Here is a 22,458-nt window from a genome sequence, read left to right as displayed (position 1 = left end):
GTTAAATGCGCCAACATCCATACTATAGGGGTGCCAAAATGAAGAGAGAGCGAGAGGAGCCAGAGATAACATCTGAAGAGAGAATGGCCGAAAGCTTCCCTCACATGGGAAAGGAACCCCTCACTCAAATGCAGGAAGCACAACGAGGGCTGTATAAAATAAACCCAAGGAGGAACACCCAGAGACACACATTACTCAAACTGACCAAAATTAAAGACAAGGAGACAGTAACAAAAGCATCCAGGGAAAAGAGACAAAGAATATACAAGGGAACCCCGATATGGTTACTGGCTGGGTTTCTTCAGCAGAAACTCCGCAGGCCAGAAGGGAGGGGCAGGATATACTTCAAGAGACAAGAGGAAAACACCTCCAACCCAGATTACTCTCCCAGCAAGGCTCGCATTCAGACTTGAAGGAATAATCAAAAGCTTCACAGACAAGCAAAAGCTAAGAGAACTGAGCACCACTAAATCAGCTTTACAGCAAATACCAAAGGAACTTCTCTAGGTGGAAAAGAAAAGACAGCAACTAGAAACAAAAATATTACAAATGCAACCAAAACCAGAAATCACGAGAAGAGGAGGGTACAAATGCAGGACACTGGAGATGCACCTGCAATTAAGAGACCAACAACTTAAAACAATCCTGTATATATATAGACTCCTATATCCAAACTTCATGATAACTGCAAACCAAAAATTTATGATACACACGCAAGTAAGAAAAAGCAATCCAACCACAACACTAAAGACAGTCATCAAACCACAAGAGAGGGAGTTCCCGGTGTGGCTCAGCAGTAGTAAACCCGGCTAGTATTCATGAGGATGGGGGTTTGATCCCTGCCCTCGATCACTGGGTAAGGATCCAGCATGGCCATCAGCTGCAGTGTAGGTTACAGACTTGGCTCAGATCCTGTATTGCTGTGGCTGTGGCACAGGCCGGCAGCTGCAGCTCTGATTTGACCCCTAGCCTTGGAATATCCATATGCTGCACATGTGGCCCTAAAAATCAAACAAACACACAAAACACGAAAGAACAGGAGAAGAAGGGAAGAAAAAAAGATGAACAAAAACAAATCCAAAACAACTAATAAAATGGCAGTAAGAACAGACATATCAATAACTACCGTCAATGTGATGTACTAAATGCCTCACCCAAAAGACCTGTGTGAATGGACACAACAACGAGACCCACTTCACTTCCAGGGACACGTACAAATTGTAAGTGAGAGGATGGAAGCAAATATTCCACACAAACAGAAATCAAAAGAAAGATGGACTAGCAATACTCACATCAGACAAAAGAGACCTTAAAGAATATTATAAGAGAAAATAAGGACACTACATAATGACCAAAGGATCAATCCAAGAAGAAGATAGAACAATTGTAAACATGTGCCCCAAGGTAGGATCACCTCAACATATAAGGCAACTGCTAACAACTTTAAGAGGAGAAACTGACAATAATGTAATAGTGGGGGACTTTTAACACCCCACTTGCAGCAATGGACAGATCATCCAGACAGAAAATCAACAAGGAAACACAGGCCCTAAATGATGCACTTAACAAATATTTATAGAATATTTTATCCCAAAGCAGCAGAATGCACATTCTTCTCAAGTGCACATGGAACATTCTCTAGGATTGACCTCACTCTGGGTCACAAGCCAAGCCTTGGTAAATTTCAGAAAACTGAAGTCTTATCAATCATCTTTTCCAACCACAACACTATACGACTGGAAATCAACAAGAAAAAACTGCAAAAACACAAATGGGTGGAGACTAAACAACATGCTACTAAAACAACCAACAGATCACTGAAGAAATCAAAGAGGAAATTAAAAAATACCTAGAAGCAAATGACAACAAAGACACGACACTCCAAAACCTACGGGATGCAGCAAATGCAGTTCTACGAGGGAAGTTTATAGCAATACAAGCCTACCTCAGGAAACAAGAACAAGCTCAAATAAACAATCAAACTTTACACCTAAAGAAACTAGAGAGGAGTTCCTGTTGTGGCGCAGTGGTTAACGAATCCGACTAGGAACCATGAGGTTGCGGGTTCGGTCCCTGCCCTTGCTCAGTGGGTTAACGATCCGGCGTTGCCATGAGCTGTGGTGTAGGTCGCAGACGCGGCTTGGATCCCGCGTTGCTGTGGCTCTGGCATAGGCCAGTGGCTACAGCTCCGATTCGACCCCTAGCCTGGGAACCTCCATATGCCGCGGGAGCGGCCCAAGAAATAGCAACAACAACAACAAAAAAAAAAGAAAAGAAACTAGAGAAAGAAGAACACACAAAACCCAAAGTTAGCAGAAGGAAAGAAATCATAAAGATCAGAGCGGGAACAAATGAAATAGAAACGAAGAAAACCAGAGAAAGATCAAGGAAACTAAAAGCTGGTTCTTTGAAAAGATCAACAAAATCGATAAACCCCCTTATCCAGACTCATCAAGAAAAAAAGAGAGAGGACTCAAATCCATAAAATTAGAAATGAAAAAGAAGTTACAAGGGACACCAAAGAAGCAGAAAAGATCATAAGAGACTACCACAAGTAACTACATGCCAATAAAACGGAAAACCTAGAAGAAATGGACAAATTTTTAGAAAAGTACAGTCTTCCAAGACTAAACCAAGATGAAATAGAAACTATGAATGAACCAATCACAAGAACTGAAACTGTAACTAAAAAGTTTCCAACAAACAAAAATCCAGGAGATGGCCTCACAGGCAAATTCTATCAAAAACTTAGAGAAGAGGTAATACCTATCCTTCTGAAACTACTCCAAAATCTTGCAGCAGAAGGAACACTCCCAAACTCATTCTATAAGGCAACCATCAGCCAGATGCCAAAACCAGACAAAGATAGCACAAAAAAAGGAAATTACAGGCCAGTATCACTGACAAACACAGATGCAAATATCCTCAAAAATACTAGCAAACCAGAGTTCCTGTTGTGGCTCTGCCATAATGAACTGAACTAGTACCCATTAGGATGTGGGTTCAATCCCTGACCTCACTCAGTGGGTTAAGGATACGACGTTGCTGTAAGCTGGGGTGTGGGTTGCAGATGCAGCTTGGATGCCACATTGTCGTAGCTGTGGCATAGGCCAGCAGCTCCAGCTCTGATTCGACCTCTAGCCTGGGAACTTATATATGCCATGGGTGCAGCCCTAAAAAGCAAAATAATAATAATAATAATACAAAGAAATTGACTGCATTTATTGACTGAAAGATCAGAAAGAAAAATTAGGGAAACAATCCCATTTACCATCTCATCAAAAAGAATAAAGCACCTAGGAATAAACCTACCTAAAGAGACAAAAGTACTCTGAAAACTCTAAGACGCTGATCAAAGAAATGAAAGATGACATAAACTGATGGATCATGCTCTTGGACTGGAATATCAATATTGTCAAAATGGCTATACTGCCCAAAGCAATCTACAGATTCAATGCAGTCCCTTATTAAACTACCAATGGCATTTTTCACAGAACTAAAACAAAATATTTAAAAGTTTGGAAGCACAGAAGACCCAGAAGAGCCAAAGACATCCTGAAAAAGAAAAATGGAGCTGGAGGAACCAGACTCCCTGTCTTCAGACTATACTACAAAGCTACAGTCATCAAAACTGTTTGGTACTGGCACAAAAAAACCCAGAAATATAAATCAGTGGAACAAGGTAGGAAGCCCAGAATTAAACCTACACACCTATAATCAAAACTAATCTATTACAAAGGAGGCGAGAATATACAATGGAGAAAAGACAGAAGACAGTCCCTTCAATACATCACTGGGAAAACTGGACAGCTACATGTAAAAGAATGAAATTAGAACACTCTCAGATGGGATTAAGATGGCAGAATAGAAGGTCTGGAGCTCAACTTCTCTCCTAAAAACAAAATTTACAACTACATGCTGAGCAATCTTCAACCAAATGGACCAGAAACCTTCAAAAAGATGTCCTACTCCAAAAGACAAAGAGGAGGCCGTATCAAGAGGTAGGAGGAGCGATTATGTGATATAAGCAACCCCGTACCTCCCGGGTGGGAAGCCCCACAGACTGGAAAGTAACTGGTTCACAGAGACTCACCTATAGGAGTGAGTTCTGAGCCACACATCAAACTCCCATGTATGGGGGATCTGGCACTGGGAGAAAGAGCCCTCGGAGCATCTGGCATTGAAGGCCAGTGGGGCTTGTGTGAAGGAGCTCCAGGAGACGGAAACGGAGACCCCATGCTTAAAAGGTGCACACAGACTTTCATGTGCACTGGGTCCCAGGATAAAGGGTAAAGCAAAGTCTTCATCAGAATCTGGGTCAAACCTGACTGCAGTTCTTGGAGGACCTCCTAGGAAAACAGGGGTGAATGGGGCTTGTTGTGGGGGAAGGACATTGGAAGAAAAGCTCTCAGGAGTATTCAGCAGCGTGCCTTTCTCTGGAGGTGGCCGTTTTAGGAAAATCTGGCCCAACACATCGGCACTGAGAAGAGCCAGGCCAAACAACAATCCAAGTGGGATCACAGCCCCACCCATCAGTAAACAGGCTGCCTAAACCCCACCCATCAGTAAACAGGCTGCCTCAAGTCCCCCCAGGCACACAGCCGCCTCTAATCCTAACCAGAGACAAAGCCCCATCCACCAGAGGGATTAGAATAAGCTCCACCTACCAGTGGGCAGGCATCAGTCCCTCCCATCAGGAAGCCTACAGCAAGCCCCCATACTGACTTCAGCCACAAGGGGGGCAGACACCAGATGTAAAAGAGGCTACAACTCTATTATCTGTAAAAAGGTCACCACGCCAAAAACCTAAGAAAATGGAAAGAAAGAGAACTATAACTCAGATGAGGGAGAAAGAAAAAAACCCAGAAAATCAGCTAAGTGATGAGGAGATTCTCAGTCCCCAGGAAAAAAGACTGTATACTGTTGATGCTGAAGATGATGCAAGACATTGGAAATAAACTGGAGGCAAAGATGGATAACTTACAGGAAATACTGACCAAAGAGATATAACTTAAACAAGAAGAGATGCAAAATACAATAACTGAAATAAAAAATTCACTAAAAGCAGCTAACAGCAGAATACAGGAGTCAGACGAATGAATAAGCGAGGTGGAAGACATATTAGTAGAAATTATGGATGCAGAAAAAAGATTGAAAACAAATGAAGAGAGTCTCAGAGAACTCTGGGACAACGTTAAATGCACCAACATCGTATTATAGGGGTGCCAGAAGGAGAGAGAGAGAAAGGGATGGAAAAAATATTCCAAGAGGTAACAGCCAAAAACTTCCCTAACATGGGAAAGGTACCACTCACTCAAATCCAGGAAGCACAACAAGTACCATACAAAATAAACCCAAGGAGGAATACACCGAGACACATATTAATCAAACTGACCAAAATGAAAGACAAAGAAAAAATATTGGAAGCAGCCAGGGAAAAGAAACAAATAACATACAAGGGAACCCCGCTAAGGTTATCAGAGGATTTTTCAGCAGAAACTCTGCAGGTCAGAAGGGAGTGGCATGATATACTTAACGTGATGAAAGGAAAAAACCTCCAACCAAGATTACTTTACCCAGCAAGGCTCTCATTCAGATTTGAAGGCGAAATAAAAACCTTCACAGATAAGCAAAAGCTAAGAGAATTCAGCACCATTAAACCAGCCTTACAACAAATACTAAAAGAACTTCTCTAGGCAGAAAAGAAAAGACAGCAACAGGAAACAAAGATACCACAAATGACAAGGCTCACCAGTAAAGGTATATATACAGTAAAGATATGAAATCATCCATGCACAATTATGCCACCAAAATCAGAAATCATGAAAAGAGGAGGGTACAAATGCAGGACACTGGAGATGCACTTGCAATTAAGAGACCAACAACTTAAAACAATCTCATATATATATATATATGCACTCATATCAAAACTTCAGAATAAATGCAAACCAAAAATCTACAATTGATAAACAAATAAGAAAAATCAACTCAAATACAACACTAAAGATAATCATCAAACCAGAAGAGGAGAGAACAAGAGAAGGGAAGAAAAAAGAGCAACAAAAACAAATCCAAAGCAATTAATAAAATGGCAATAAGAACAGACCTATCAATAATTACCTTAAATGTTAATGGACTAATTGCCCCAACCAAAAGACATAGGCTGGCTGAATGGATACAAAAACAAGACCCATATATATGCTGTCTTCAAGAGACCCACTTCACTTCTAGGGACACATACAAATTGAAAGTGAGAGAATGGAAGAAAATATTCCACGCGAACAGGAATCAAAAGAAAGCTGGAGTATCAACACTCATAACAGACAAAATAGACTTCAAAATGAAGAATATTTTAAGGGACAATGAAGGTCACTATATAATGATCAAAAGATTAATCCAATAAGAAGATATAACAATTTTAAATATCTACGCACCCAACATAGGTTCACCACAATATATAAGGCAACTGCTAACAACCTTAAAAGGAAAAATTGACAATAACACAATTACAGTGGGGAACTTTAACACCCCACTTGCAGCAATGGACAGATCATCCAGACAGAAAATCAATCGGGAAACACAGGCCCTGAATGAAGTATTAAACCAGATTGACTTAATGAATATTTATAGGACATTCCATCCAAAAGCAACAGAATACACATTCTTCTCAAGTGCGCATGGAACATTCTCCAATATTGATCACATCCTGGGCTACAAATTCAACCTCGGTACCTTTAAGAAAACTGAAAACATATCAAGCATCTTTTCTGACCACAACACTATACTACTAGAAATCAACAACCAAAAAAAAAAAAAAAACTGCAAAAAAACACAAACACATGGAGACTCAACAACATGCTACTAAACAACCAATGGGTAACTGAAGATATCAAAGAGGAAATTAAAAAATACCCAGAAGCAAATGACAACAAAGACACAACACTCCAAAACCTGTGGGATGCAGCAAAAGCCGTTCTAAGAGGAAAGTTTATAGCAATACAAGCCCACCTCAGGAAACAAGAAAAAGCTCAAATAAACAATCTAACTTTACATCTAAAGCAGCTCGAGAAGAACAGACAAGACCTAAAGGTAGTAGAAGGAAAGAAATCATCAAGATCAGAGCAGAAATCAATGAAATAGAAACGAAGAAAACCACAGAAAAGATCAATGAAACGAAAAGCTAGTTCTTTGAAAAGATCAACAAAATTGATAAACCCCCAGCCAGACTTATCAAGCAAAAAGAGACAAGACTCAAATCAATAAAATTAGAAATGAAAAAGGAGAAGTAACAACGGACATCACAGAAATACAAAGATAATAAGAGACTACTACATGCAACTATACGCCAATAAAACGGAAAACCTAGAAGAAATGGACAAATTCTTAGAAAGGTACAATCTTCCGAGACTAAACCAAGATGAACTAGAAAAGATGAATGGACCAATCACAAGAACTGAAATTGCAACTGCGATTAAAAAACTTCCAAAAGGAGTTCCCACTGTGGCTCAGTGGTTAACAAATCCAACTAGGAACCATGAGGTTGCCGGTTTGATCCCTGGCCTTGCACAGTGGGTTAAGGATCCAGTGTTGCCGTGAGCTGTGGTGTAGGTTGCAGGCACAGCTTGGATCCCGCATTGCTGTGGCTCTGGCATAGGCTGGTGGCTACAGCTCCGATTCGACCCCTAGCCTGGGAACCTCCATATGCCGTGGGAGCAGCCCAAGAAATGGCTACAAGACAAAAACAAAACAAAACAAAACTTCCAACAAACAAAAGTCCAGGACCAGATGGCTTCACAGGCAAATTCTGTCAAACATTTAGAGAAGAGCTAATACCCATCCTTCTGAAACTATTTCAAAAAACTGCAGAGGAAGGGATACTCCCAAACTCATTCTATGAGGCCACCATCACCCTCATACCACAACCAGACAAAGATACCACAAAAAAAGAAAACTACAGACCAATTTCACTGATGAACATAGATGCAAAAATCCTCAACAAAATACTAGCATCCAACACTACATGAAAAGGATTGTACATCATGATCAAGTGGGATTTATCCCAGGGATGCAAGGGTTCTTCAATATCCACAGATCAATCAGTGTGCTACACACATGAACAAACCGAAGAATAAAAACCATGTGATCTTCTCAATAGACACAGAAAAAGCCTTTGACAAAATCCAACACCCATGTCTGATCAAAACCCTTCTGAAAGTGGGCATAGTGGGAACCTACCTCAACATCATAAAGGCCATATGTGACAAACCCACAGCGAACATCATTCTCAATGGTGAAAAGCTGAAGGAATTCCCGCTGAGATCAGGAACAAGACAAGGATGTCCACTCTCGCCACTACTCTTCAACATAGTTTTGAAAGTCCTAGCCACAGCAATCAGAGAAGTAAAAGAAATAAAAGGAATCCAAATTGGAAAGGAAGAAGTAAAACTATCCCTATTTGCAGATGACATGATACTATACCTAGAGAATCCTAAAGACGCTACCAGAAAACTGTTAGAGCTCATCCATGAATTTGGCCAAGTTGCAGGATACAAAATTAATACACAGAAATAGATGGCATTTCTATACACTAACAATGAAAGATGAGACAGAGAAATCAGGGAAGCAATCCCGTTTACCATCACATCCAAAAGAATCAAATATCTAGGAGTAAACCTACCTAAAGAGACAAAAGACCTGTACTCTGAAAACTGTAAGACACTGATGAAAGAAATCCAAGATGACACAAAGCGATGGAAAGACATACCATGCTCTTGGACTGGAAGAGTCAATATTATCAAAATGACTATACTACCCAAGGCAGCCTACAGATTCAATGAAATCCCTATCAAATTACCAAGGACATTTTTCACAGAACTCAAACAAAATATTTTAAAGATTGTTTGGAAGCACAAAAGACCCAGAATAGCCAGAGACATCCTGAAAAAGAAAAATGGAGCAGGAAGAATCAGGCTCTCTGACTTCAGACTATACTACAAAGCAACAGTCATCAAAACCGTACGGTACTGGCACAAAGACAGACATATAGACCAGTGGAACAGGATAGAAAGCCCAGAATTAAACCTCACACCTACAGCCAACTCATCTATGACAAAGGAGGCAAGAATATACAATGGAGAAAAGACCATCTGTTCAATAAGTGGTGCTGGGAAAACGGGACAGCCACATGGAAAAGGATGCAATTATAACTCCCTAGGAGATCCCACCGTGGCTCAGCGGTTAACGAATCCGACTAGGAACTATGAGGTTGAGGGTTTGATCCCTGGCCTCGCTCATTGGGCTAAGGATCTGGCGTTGCCATGAGCTGTGGTGTAGGTCGCAGATGTAGTTTGGGTCCAGTGTTGCTGTGCCTCTGGTGTAGGCCAGCAGCTACAGCTCTGATTAGACCCCTAGCCTGGGAATCTCCATATACCACGGGTGCGGCCCTAGAAAAGACCAAAAAAAAAAAAAAAAAACCACTCCCTAACACCACATACACACAAATAAACTCAAAAATGGATTAAAGACCTAGACCTAAGACCAGACACTATAAAACCCCTAGAGGAAAACACAGGCCAAACCCTCTCCACATAAACCACAGCAACATCTTCTCAGATCCGCCTCTTCAAGTAATGACAGTCAAAACAAAAATAAACAAATGGGACCTAATCAAACTTAAACGTTTCTGCACAGCAAAGGAAACCCTAAACAAAATGAAAAGACAACCCACAGAATGGGAGAAAATCTTTGCAAATGAACCAACTGACCAGGGATTAATCTCCAAAATTTATAAACACCTTCTGCAGCTCCATACCAAAAAAAGCAAACGACCCCATCCAAAAATGGGCAGAAGATCTAAACAGGCACTTCTCCAAAGAAGACATAAGGTGGCCGAGAAACCCATGAAAAGATCTTCCACGTCACTCATTCTCAGAGAAATGCACATCAAAACCACGCTGAGGTACCACCTTACACCAGCCAGAACGGCCATCATCCACAAGTCTCCGACCAGTAAGTGCTGCAGAGGGTGTGGAGAAAAGGGAACCCCAGGACACTGCTGGGGGGACTGTAAATTGGTGCAACCACTGTGGGAAACAGTATGGAGATGCCTCCGAAAACTCAAAACAGAACGGCCATTCAATCCAGCAGTCCCACTCCTGGGCATCTACCCAGAGAAAACCACGACTCGCAAAGACACACGCACTCCGATGTTCACTGCAGCACTATTTGCAATGGCCCAGACATGGAAGCCACCTCAGTGCCCATCGACAGAGGAGTGGACCCAGAAGAGGTGGTCCATACACACCATGGAATGTGACTCAGCCATAAAAAGGAACGAAAGTGTGGCATTTGCAGCAACACGGATGGACCCAGAGATTATCTTGCTAAGTGGAGTCAGTCAGACAGTGAGACACCAACATCAAAGGCTTTCACTGACAGGTGGAACCTGAAAAGAGGACGGAATGAACTTCTCTGCAGAACAGAAACTGACTCACAGACTTTGAAAAACTCATGGCTTCCAAAGGAGACAGTTTGGGGGGGAGGATGAACTGAGGGTTTGGGATAGACATAAAATTTTTGTTGCGATGACTGTTGTACACCTATAAATGTAATCAAAGTCATTAAGTAATAAAAAAAATTTTAAAAGACTATGTTGCAGAGTTCCCGTCATGGTGCAGTGGTTAACAAATCCTACTAGGAATCATGAGGTTGAGGGTTCGATCCCTGGCCTTGCTCAGTGGGTTAAGGGTCTGGCATTGCTGTGAGCTGTGGTGTAAGTTGCTGACGCGGCTCGGATCCCCCATTGCTGTGGCTGTGGTGTAGGCTGGCAGCTACAGTTCTGATTAGACCACTACCCTGGGAACCTCCATATGTTATGGGTACCGCCCTAAAAAGACAAAAAAAAAAAATTTTTTTTTAATGGATATAGAAGCATGGAAAACCCAGAATGCTAAATGAATCCTGAGGAAAAAGGACAAAGCTGGAGGTATAACTTTCCCAGACTTCAGACAATGCTACAAAGCTACAGTAATAAAAACAATGTGGCAAGATTCTTGACCTCCGGAGTTCCTGCTGTGGCTCAGTGGAAATGAATCCAACTAGTATCCATGAGAATGCAGGTTCGATCCCTGGCCTTGCTCAGAGGGTTAATAAGCATCTGGTGTTGCTGTGAGCTGTGGTGTGGGTCAGAGACGCAGCGCAGGTCTGCTGTGGCTGTGCCTGGCAGCTGTGCCTGGCAGCTGTGGCTCCAATTCGACCCCTAGCCTGGGAACTTCCATATGTCGTGGGTAAAGCCCTAAAAAGCAAATTAAAAAAAAGATTCTTGACTTCTAAAAGGTCGGCAGTTCTAAACTTGCAAGCTCTACAAGAAAATCTTAACTAATGCGTTCCTTTTCCAGGTGAGGAATCTAAGGCGCAGATACACAAAAAGAGGTATTCAAGTCTCCCAGGCTGATGAAAACGCTAAGCATCCAACACTCAGCCCAGCCTCTCCGCTACACGGAGCTACACAATCAGCCACACTCCCCTCCAGTTAAAGACCCATTAGGTGAAACGGGGAACTCACAGGGCTCTGGATGAGCCCTGCTTTGCCCACAGATTACTGACAGCAACTCTGATGACTAAAAGATTACACTCTTTAGTGCAAGTAGTTTGTGTGTACACACACACACAACCTGTGCAAACACAAATAAAATTGACCAAAAAAAATTCTAAAGTGTGCTATTGGCACAAAAACACATATATGGGTCAACAGAGCCAAAGATAAACCCACACACCTACAGTCAATTACCCTTCATCAAAGGAGGCTGCCACCATTACACCGACATTTGCAGCTCAACAACACCTGCAGGCCTCAAAGCAGAAAAATGTGAGTAACTGTAGCAGCTGCAACCTTTTAAACACCTTCCCATTCGCCCAACTACTGTGGCGGTTGCTCGAGGAACTGGGGTGGAGACGCTCAGGTGTCCCCGCCAAGCAGCCTACAGGCCCGCGGCCAGGAGGCGGGAGCCACAGGGACTTCTCCCAGCGGCGTTGTGTGCTCGAAAATTTTCCTAACAAAACGCTGGGGAACATAGACGCATTCGTTTGACAACAAGGAAAAAGCCAGGATGAAACAGCGCAGTTCTTGCCCTAACCAGCTTCTGAGGCCAGGGGACCACAGGAGCAGCCAAGGCGGAGGGGCTGGGCTCCCGCCGGAGACGCACTGCCCCCCAAGGCCGGGCGCGCCCCATCCCTTCCCGCCCAGCAGAGCGGGCTCCGGGGCACCGGGGACGGGCTCTGAGCGCCGCCAGGCATGGATTTCAGTCCAGCCGAAGAAAAAGGTGCTCAACCGAAACCGCCGTCGAGGGCGCGGCCACGGCAAGGAAACGGCGAGCCGTGCGGGCGCCGGCCGAGCATCCCGGGCAGCGCGCTGGGACGGCTGGGACAGCCCTCGGGACGGCGGAAAACCGGGGCCCGGTCAAACCCGCAGCAGAGGCCGGGCGGGGCGGAAACTCGCTCAGCTTCTAAGCAGCCGCACGCCCGGGAGCCCGCGGGCAGCCTGCTCCCAACCCCCAGGGCCCAGGCCTCACCCAGAGGGTGGTCCGGCTGCAGGCCCGGGGGCACAGCGGGAAGGCGGCGGCGGCGGCAGAAGCCAGCTGGGCCAGCTCAAGGACACACGGCCGCGCCCACCCCCCGCCCGCCTGGCAGGAGCAGCCCTGGGCGGCCGCAGCGGGGCTGGGGACCTCAGTTGCTGATCCCTCAGGCGGCCTCTCAACTGCTGACTTGGAAGGGGCCCGGCCCGGCTCTGGGCGAAGCGCGAGCGTCTCCCAGGGCCCAGGCCGGCCCTGACCCCAGGGGCAGCCCCACCGCCGCCGGAGCAGCAGGCCGGGGGGTGCTCGGCCCGCGGTCGCGGGGGGCCCCGGGCAGTCCTCACCGTCGTAGTAGAAGCGGACTCCATCCGGAAGGGGCTCGTACGGGGGCGCGAAGCACGGGCCTCTGTGCTCCAGCTGCGTCCACCTCACGCCGCGGGGGCTCCTCTCCTCTTCCCACCTGCGGGAGGCCCAGCAGTTCCGACGCCCACGCCCCCGGCCCGCGGCCCCGCCTCCCAGCGGGTCAGCCCCCCGCTCGGGCCTCGAGCCCAGCAGCCCCACCTCCGCGGCCTGGAGGGGCTCCTTCAGGGCTGCCCCAGAGCGCGCCCTGGGAGCCACCGCCGTGCGCTCTCGGGACCGTTTTTGCTCCACAAAGGCCTGGCTGGCGCCCAGTGCGGGGTTGAGCAGGAGGCAGGGGAGAGGGGGCAGCAGGACCACGAGCCCCCAGGGCACAGGGACCGAGCAGATATTCCGGCGGAGAGGCGGCCCAGACGTGTGAGCCTCGAGGACGCTAGGGAGGGTCTGCTGTTGGCAGTGGGTCTCGTACCACCCAACGCGTCCCTGGGAGCCCGGCCAAGACCCCCGCCCCCACCCGCCCCAGACCTTCCACCTGCGAGGCGCGCCAGCAGCCACCACACAGGGCCTGCCTCCATGAGACCTTGCTACCTACCTCCCCGGCCCTGGAGCTCTACCGAGGGCCTGCTCTGGGCCAGGGCCTGCCAGGTCCAGCAGGCCCTTTCCCCAGGAGATAAGATGAATTCAGACAGAAACTTGCTTTGGCTTAGGCGGAAGGGGGGTGGGGGTGGCTGCTGCTGGATTCGGCAGGGCCCTCTGCCAGCTGGGCTGGAGCTACAGGGCGGGGAGGAAAGCAACTCCCGGCAGGAGGAAGAGCAGTGCAAAGGCCCCAGGACAGTAACGGCCTCGGCCTGGCAGAGTGGGGGCCTCGGAGTCTGCCCCGGCCAGGCCCTGCCGTCGGCACCAGCGCCAAGAGGCAGGCAGCCCGCCCGGCGCAGACGCGGCGCCAGGTGCAGCCAGGAGCCTCACGCTCAGCCCTGAGCTCAGGCAGCCCGGTGGACTCAGAAGAGTCTCTGAAGGGCTGGAGACGGGGAGGGGCAAGCGAGACAGATTGGTGACAAGGCCCAGCTAGCAACGTGGGAACCCGGGAACCGGAGCAGAGGAGATGAGCTTGGGTGGAGCCCGTGACCGGGAAGACACGGCGCAGTTTAAGAACATGCTGGGCGGAACCACGGTGCACAGAGGCGAGGGGTAACGGTGGGGCGGGACCCGGCTGAATCGGAGGCCACGTCCTCGGAGTTCCGGGCCTTATCCTGCTGCCCTAGCCCAGGAGATCTAGGCTGGCCGTCCTGCCAGGACACCCCATTCGTGCCAGTGAGAACAGAAACTAGGACAACGTTTTACAACGGACAAGCATTTAGCAACGGAAGACACGTCGGTTTCAGATTCCGGAACGTAGCCAAGTGTGGCTCCCAGGACTGAACAAGCACGGCCACGTGCTGGGCAGCATGCCAAGGTCCTCGCCGCCAAAGCCACCAGCAGATTCTACCACTGTCCCTACCTCACATGAGGACACTGAGGTCAAAGTCCAGCAACTCCCTGGCCAGGACCCGAGTAGGGCCGGGGCCGTGGGGCTCACCAGGGCAGACCCCGGTACCAAGGCTGCTGTGAGAAGCAAGCTCGCTTTCAAAGGGAGGTCGTGCTCCAACCTACTTCCAATCCTGTGCAACCACAATCTGCTGCTCTTTCTGGAAGCCATGTACCAGGCGTACCAGCCCAGGGGCCACTGCAACCCAGCACAGTGAGTGGGCGGCCCAGCTCCACATGCAGGCCTGACACCTCCCTACCTCCCTACGCTCCTGTCCCCCCGCCCCACAGCAGGCCCCAGACCCCCAGAGGCAGACAGAAGGTTTCCACTGGCAAGTTTCTGGCTCGTGATGATAAAGCGGAGGTACTGTCTGTACCTGGGTCACAGGAGCGAGCCGGCCAGACCACAGGAAAGCACAGCCCATAAGCACGCTGCTAATGACGTCAGCGCCACAGCAGGAACCCCCGGGGCACGCAGCTCTTTGGAAACGTGGCATTTCATGCCAGGGACCACCGTCCTCCCCGCCGCCGCTACCCCCGACAGCTCACTTCCCACAAGACTTGGGGCCTCTGCCCTCATCCCCCAGGAAGGAGCGTGGGAGCCCTGGGAGCAGAAGCAGGCCTCAGCTGGGGGCACAGTGGCCACTACGGGGAGACTGGACGCCTGGATCCTGCCCGGGATGAGAATGAATGAACCACAGCTCCTGGGAACAGGCGGGAACTGAGACTCCAGCAGGGAGCACGCCATCCAGTTCAAAATAAACCAGCACCCAACACCACCAGAAAGGCCCCACACAGCTATGTAAGCAACAGAACCAAAAAAAAAGCTTAAAAATAAAAAAAGAAACCACCTTTGGAGAAACCAAAGAGCAGCCTGCACTGCGCCCCGCTGGGCCCCACACTCCCTCTGTCCGGTGCCTGGGAGGGGCCGGACGTATCAGCCCTGAGCCACCACACCCTCAGCCCGAGGACTGTCTGAAGTGGCTGGGGCCCCGGGGCTGTCGTGTGCACCAGGCTCTCCAGGCCCCAGGAGCCAAAGCCGGCCCCGCCCCCGGGTGCAAAGGGCCCTGCCTGGCACACTTGCCTGACTGGCCACGCCAAGTCCAGGCCCCAGGCCCCGAAGGCACAGACTAGGTCTCTGTAATCACACATTCGTCCTGCACACCAGGCCAGATGTGGCAGAGGAAGCTCACACTACCAGCAGGCCCTCTGCACCACAGGCCAGCATGTAAGGGCCAGTGTGCAAAGGCCAGCTCACCCTGTGCAGCTGAACCCTCCTTCCCGCACTCAGCTGCCCCCCCCCCAACCCCAGTCTGACCTCCCAGCTCTGCCCTGGGCAGCACAGACCACCGCAAGCCCTCCAGGGAGGGCCTGGTCAGGAGGGGCTGCTTCCAGGAGCCCAGAGGCAGCAGCGGGCCAAGCTCCACCTCTTGTCAACCCTGGGCAGGTGCCCAGCTCCCCTGACTCGTAGGACAGGGCTCGGGGACTGTGGGAAGAGGACACACGACACCTGTCAGCCTCCACCCACAGAGCACACAGCAGGCCAACGCTCTGTGAGGCCCACCTGCTGCCACGTGAGCTTCGAGGCCCTGCATTCGCTCTCTTCTCATCCTACTAAAGTCAGCAAGTACACCTGGGCCTGAGCTGCCAGCCGGTTCCTCCATCAGAATCCAAAGCCCACTGTTTTTTCTTTTGGCCTTTTTGCCTTTTTTAGGGCTGCTTCCACGGCATATGGAGGTTCCCAGACTAGGAGTCTAATCTGCCGGCCTACACCAGAGCCACAGCAACACGAGATCCGAGCTGTGTCTGCGACCCACTCCACAGCTCACAGCAACGCCGAATCCTTAACTCACTGAGTAAGGCCAGGGATCGAACCTGCAACCTCATGGTTCCTAGTCGGATTCGTTACCCACTGAGCCACGACGGGAACTCCCCACTCTGTTTTCATATTCAGACTCTGCTCAAATTCAGTGAACAGGAATGTGGCAGAACAAAAACCATCCCATCTCTAAACAGATGCAGAAGAAACACCTGACAAAACAAACCAACCCCCTCTCATGATAAAAAAGAAAAACCAGGGAGTTCCCATCGTGGCTCAGTGGAAATGAACCTGACCAGTAACCATGAGGACACAGATTCTATCCCTGGCCTTGCTCAGTGGGTTAAGGATCCAGCGCTGCCGTGAGCTGCAGTGTAGGTCGCAGATGCGGCTCCAATCCTGAGTGGCTGTGGCTGGCGTGTAGGCCAGCAGCTGTAGCTCTGATTTGACCCCTAGCCTGGGAACCTCCATATGCCATGGGGGCAACTCTAAAAAAGCAGGAAAGAAAAAAAAAAAAAAAGTTACAGAAGATCTCAATAAATGGCAATCACCCCACATTCATGGATTGGAAGACTTCACTTTGCCAAGAAGGCAACACTCCCCGAAGCCATCCACAGAGAAAAGCCAGCCCCTCTGGAAAGACTGGCTTCTTGGCAGAAATTAGCAAACAATCCTAGAGTTCACACGTAAAGACAAAATACCCAGAAGAGCAGAGCCACTCCTGGAAGAAAGGAGCGAAGCGCATTTCCACGCTCCACCTTGAGGACTCACAGGAGTTCCGGCTGCGGCACGGGTCGCAGCGACAACTCGACTTCACTCCTGGCCCAGGAACTCCCATGTGCTGCAGGTGCAAACAAACAAACAAAAAAAACTTACTAGTAGGAGGTCTGCTCTAGCACAGTGGGTTAAGGATCTGGTGTTGTCACTGCAGCAGCTTGAGTTGCTGCCATGGCATGGGTTCGATCCCTGGCCTGGAAACTTCCACATGCCTCAGACAAGGCCCCAGAAAAGACAGCACAGTGTTAGCATAAGGATAAAACACAGATCAACGGAGGACGACTCAGAGTCCAGAAATCAGCTCACACATCTATGGCCACTGACCTTCCCCAAGGAAGGAAGACGATTCAGTACGGAAAGGGGTCGTTTCAACCGGTGGTGCTGGACTATCCACACGCAAAGAAAAAGTGAGACAACCACAAAGTTGACTTAAAATGGGTTAAAGAGCTAAAGCCAAAACCATAAAACCCGAAAAAAAAACAGGTATGACTTTTCATGACTGTGGATTAAACTCTGGTCTTTACACATGACACCAAAAGGACAAGCAAACAGGAGTTCCCGTCATGGCTCAATGGTGAACGAACCCGGCTACCATCCATGAGGTTGTGGGTTCGATCCCTGGCCTTGCTCAGTGGGTTAAGGATCTGGCATTGCCGTCAGCTGTGGTGTAGGTTGCAGACACAGCTCGGATCCTGCGTTGCTGTGGTGTAGGCTGGTGGCTATAGCTCCAATTAGACCCCCTAGCCTGGGAACCTCCGTATGCCATGGGTGTGGCCCTAAAAAGTATTAAAAAGAAAAAAAGAAAAGACGGTAGACAATATACAGAAAGAGAAAAAATACTTGCAAATTATACATGAGTCTACTGCTCAGAAAGAACTCTTACACTTTAACAATAAGAAAACAAATAACCTAACTTAAAAAAACAGGCAGGAGTTCCTGTCATGGCGCAGTGGAAAGGAATCCGACTAGGAACCATGAGGTTGAGGGTTCGATCCCTGGCCTCGCTCAGGTTAAGGACCTGGCATTGCTGTGAGCTGTGGTGTAGGTTGTAAACGAGGCTCGGATCTGGCGTGGCTGTGGCTGTGGTGTAGGCCGGCGGCTGTAGCTGCTATTCAACCCCTAGCCTGGGAACCTCCATATGTCAAGGGTGCAGCCCTAAAAAGACCAAAAAAAAAAAAAAAAAAAAAAAAAAAAAGGCAAAGCAACCGAACAGACATTTCTCCAAAGAAGATACACAAATAGCCAATAAGCACACAGGGTGCATCCTTAGCCAACAGGGAAATGCAAATCAAACCCACAACGAGGGACCATGCCACATCCAGCCATTTCATATGGCATCACACATCCCCTGGCACGTGGCAATTCAGGAGGAGGCACAAATAACCCCTTTTCACACACGAGAGAAGCAAGGCTCAGAAAACCACCTTCCCTAGAATCACACTACTGCTGAACGTGGAGCGGACGTCAACAAAGACCACTGTGACCCCAGGCCAGTGCCCAGTTGTGTGTCCATCACACCCCTTCACAAGGCAGGGCCAGCACTGCCCAGCAAGGCGACCCGTGCCAGATGCGGATTTTAAACTGTTTAGAAACCAAAACAGGTGAATTTGATTTCTTAAATATACTTAATCTCAACCAAAACATCTAAAATAATGACAACGCGCAAATCAATATAAAACATCGGTGAGTAAGCTCACACACCCTTTTGCTCCTAATTGAAATCAGTGTGCAGTTTACACCCAGAGCACGTCCTCACTGGGATATCACATCTCGGGTTGTCACAGCCTCGTGCGGCTGCGTGTGGGAGAGCGCATGGGTAATGGCTAAGACCACGGCGTCCAACGTCAGGAGCTGTGTGACCACAGGCAAGTTACTTAACGTCTCTGTGCCCTGGTTTCCTCAAGGAAATGTGGAGGTAACAGCACCTGCCTCATCCAGGACCAGGCAAAGGCGATGCAGACGCAGAGCAGGCGCTTCATCACAGCGGCCGGCACTGGCGGCCCCTAAAACCTACCTTTCTTTTTGTCTTGTTGCTTTTTTTTTCTCTTCCTGTCTTTTTCTCTTTTTAGGGCTGCACCTGAGGCATATGGAGGTTCCCAGGCTAGGGATCCAATTGGAGCAGAGCTGCAGCTGCTGGCCTACACCACAGCCACGCCAGATCCAAGCCACATCTGCGACCTACACCCCAGCTGACGGCAATGCCAGATCCTTAACTCACCGAGGGAGGCCAGGGATCAAACCCACGTCCCCACGGATACTAGTCAGGTTGGCTCCCCCTGAGCCTCGACAGGACCTCCCAACACGCTACGTTTGGGCTGCCCCTGCACGAGAGCCCTCCCCAGCCTCCCTCCACGAAACCCCAACAGGCCTACAAGGCCGGCGGCAGAGGCCAGCGCGCAGACCGCCTCCCCCCCCCACCCCGCCCCCGCCCCCGCCCCGGGGGCCTGCGGAGGCGGGCAGGCCCCTGGGGGTGGAGACAGGCCACGGGCGGGGGCGGGCCTGGGCTGCGGGGGCGGAGCCTTGCTTCGGAGGCGGGGCCGGGGCGGGGCCTGGTGAGGGGCGGGGCCTGGGTGGGGGCGCAGGTCCTACCATTTCCACGTGCCTTCTCCCTCGGTCTCCGGCCCTTCGCTGGCCTCGCGGTTCCTTTTCCTGACTTTTCCTCCGGATGTCGCACCGACCAGCTCCTCTACGCCTCTGCCCGTCTCCGGGCCACATCGACGTCCCTCCTGCCGCTGCTGCACGTCCTTCCTGGGCGCACCGCGGCCAGGCCTCGCGGCCTCTCTCCCCCGCGCTCCATCCCCTCCGCTCAGTTCCTTTGCTTCTGGAGCTCCTGCCCCCGCTGCGTTGCCCTTCCTCCTTTTTTTGTCTTTTCTGGACACCACAGTCTCTGAGGAGCACTTGCCACCCGCAATGAATTCCGCACCGCCTTCTGGCTTAGCTTCCACGACAGCCGAGGGGCCTCTGCCCTCCTCGCCCTCACCTTGGAGCGGCGTCCTCCCAGCCGACCCTCCTGCCTTCTCCGTGTCCCCGGCCTTCCCCGCTGTGGCCGCTTCTCCTGCCACTTGCGTGTCCTCCTTGGAGCCCTCAGCTCCCGTGTCCCTGTCGCCTGCCTGTGCCGCCTCCCCGCTGGCTCCCAGCCCGAGGCCCCTCCCGGCAGCCCCCCTCCAGTCCCCACTGCCCTCCCGCGGCCCCAACGCCCTGCACCGGCTCCCTGCACCTTTCTCCTCACGCCCTTCCTGCTTCTCCTCTGCGCACTTTTTCCCTCTATTTTTGGTCTGTTTGCGCTTCCCTTTCAGCCGGTCGCTGCCCTGGCTTGCGTCTGTGGGCTCCTTGTCTCCCTCTCCCAGGGTGCCCGGCCTCAGGGCCTTCTCGCCGTCTTGCCCGCTGGGCACAGCCTGCAACGCCCCGTCCTCAGAGGACCCCTGGAGAACACCAAGGGCCACCTTCCTCTCGTCTCCAGGGCCTCCTCGTGGCCTCGGAGTGCCGACAAAGTCGGTCCTGAGAACCCACCCGAAGGAGCTTACCTGGCCTTTTTTCTTGGATGGTTTTTCATGGTTATGTGTCTTCAGTGGCTGGGCGCTCTGTGCAGATCTAGGACACAAAACTCGACATAAATACATCATCAGCTGCTCACTTAGCCGACCATTTTGAAAAGAGAGCGAAAGATTCAAAATAACCCACAGCGTCGACTACAAAGTCTCCAGTCTTTTTTTATTTTTTTGGTCTTTTGCCTTTTCTAGGGCCTCGCCCAGGCTTGGGGTCCAATCGGAGCTGTAGCCGCCAGCCTACACCACAGCCAGAGCAACACCAGATCCAAGCCGCATCTACAACCTACACCACAGCTCACGGAAATGCCCGATCCTTAACCCACTGAGTGAGGCCAGGAATGGAAGCCACAGCCTCATGGTTCCTACTCAGATTCGTTTCCGCTGCGCCATGACGGGAACTCCCCAAAGTCTCCAGTCTTTTAATGGCCCTTCTTCTGTTGTTCCCAATATACGTGGTAAACAGGAGTAGCGTGTCCCTATTTGTGTGACCTCTGTGGGCAGGGGGCTGATGATCGAGACTCCAGCCTGACACTAACGGGCTGCTGGAGGTGCAAAAGCACCACCAGCCCGTCTCCTGCGGCAGGAGACCTGCTGGGCCGTGCAGCCAGCCACATCACCCACCGAGTCTGCCCCTGCCCCCGTCTACACAACTGCCAGGGACCAGCAATTTAGAAAATGATCTTTGCGAACTAGCCCTTAAGAAGAAGTAAGTGTAAGAAGCCATATGCAGACACAAACGAAACAGAAAGACCAGACATGACAGGCCCAGGTGGGAATGGCCGGGGGGGGCCCCGGGCCGTCACCCAAACACCTGCACAGACAGGCCCTGCGGAGGGCCAGGCACCAGGTCGTGAGGACAAGGCAGGGCCAGCGCCAGCTGACTGACCGCCAGGGTCTCCACAGCCACTGGGATGGCCACAGCCAACCAGATGGGCCAGAACGAGGGCTGATGGGGCGGGGGGACAAAACCAGCCCCCCGCCCTGGGGACAGGGTGGCGGCCCCTAGGCGAGGCAGACAGAGTCGCCACAGCCCAGCAACTCTACTCACACTGTCCACACGGACACTGTGCCTCAGTGCCCACAGCGGCACCGTTCACAACCCAAGACGACCACCAGCCGATGAGCAGATAAGCACAAAGAGGACCGTTCAGAGTAAAACCCAAAAAAGGAATGAAGTGCTGATACCCATGCAGCAACGTGGGCGAATCGCAACAGGATGCCAGGTGAAGGAAGCCAGGCACGAGAGGCCAAGAACACGACCCACGTTTGAAACACCCCAAACAGGCAAATCCGTAAAAATAAAGAGCTGATTAGAAGTTGTCTAGGGGCTGCTCCCAGTGAGGCGCAGCAGTGACGAACCCGACTAGGATCCACGAGGAAGAGGGTTCGATCCCTGGACTCACCCCGCGGGCTAAGGATCCAGCACCGCCGTGAGCTGCAGTGCAGGTCACAGACGTGGCTCGGATCTGGCGCTGCTGTGGCTGTGGTGCAGGCCGACAGCTGCAGCTGATTGGACCCCTAACCTGGGAGTGTCCATATGCCGCAGGTGCGACCCTAAAACACACCAAAAAAGAGTTATCAAGGCCTCGGGAAGAGGGAAGAGAGGGGCACGGATGTTTCCTCTGGGGTGACGAAAACACTCTGCAATTCGCAGTGACGGCTGTGCAAGACGGCGCACGCACCTAGTGCCACCAAACTGCACGCCTGAAAATGATGACTTCTACATCGTGTGAACGTGACTACAATGAAAACAAACACAAAGGAAAGTTCCCCCAAATTTCTGACATGTCCCGTGAAAGATAAAGAAGAGCCGGGAAAGAACTTCGGGCCCAGGAGAAATCCTGCCTCCATGTCCCAGCACAGG

General features: G+C 50.2%; 1 protein-coding gene across 14 annotated transcripts in view; it reads right to left on the bottom strand.

Annotated features, from left to right (window-relative positions):
* Window positions 1–22,458, bottom strand: part of TOP1MT (topoisomerase (DNA) I, mitochondrial) — a 53,971-nt gene that overhangs the window by 19,477 nt on the left and 12,036 nt on the right. For 5 of the 14 annotated variants that reach the window (XM_021090419.1, XM_021090420.1, XM_021090421.1 and 2 more), the window contains exons 1-2: window positions 19,636–20,489; window positions 12,914–13,029 (exon numbers count right to left, since the gene is read on the bottom strand). Coding sequence is in view for 4 of the 14 variants with exons in the window: in XM_013993526.2 (XP_013848980.1) it covers window positions 12,914–13,029; window positions 19,636–20,468; window positions 20,571–20,637 (1,016 nt within the window). In the remaining 10 variants the exon portion in view is untranslated. Of the gene's footprint in view, window positions 1–12,569; window positions 12,595–12,913; window positions 13,030–13,130; window positions 13,149–13,518; window positions 14,689–19,635; window positions 20,490–20,570; window positions 20,638–22,458 lie in introns of those variants that run through there. The other 9 variants (XR_002343655.1, XM_013993526.2, XR_002343656.1 and 6 more) reach the window with 9 other exon arrangements.

The sequence above is a fragment of the Sus scrofa genome, chromosome 4 (assembly GCF_000003025.6).
Source record: "Sus scrofa isolate TJ Tabasco breed Duroc chromosome 4, Sscrofa11.1, whole genome shotgun sequence".
In the NCBI taxonomy this organism is placed as follows: domain Eukaryota; kingdom Metazoa; phylum Chordata; class Mammalia; order Artiodactyla; family Suidae; genus Sus; species Sus scrofa.
The sequence above is the reverse complement of the archived record's forward strand: the minus strand, read 5'-3'. Positions and strand labels throughout refer to the sequence as shown.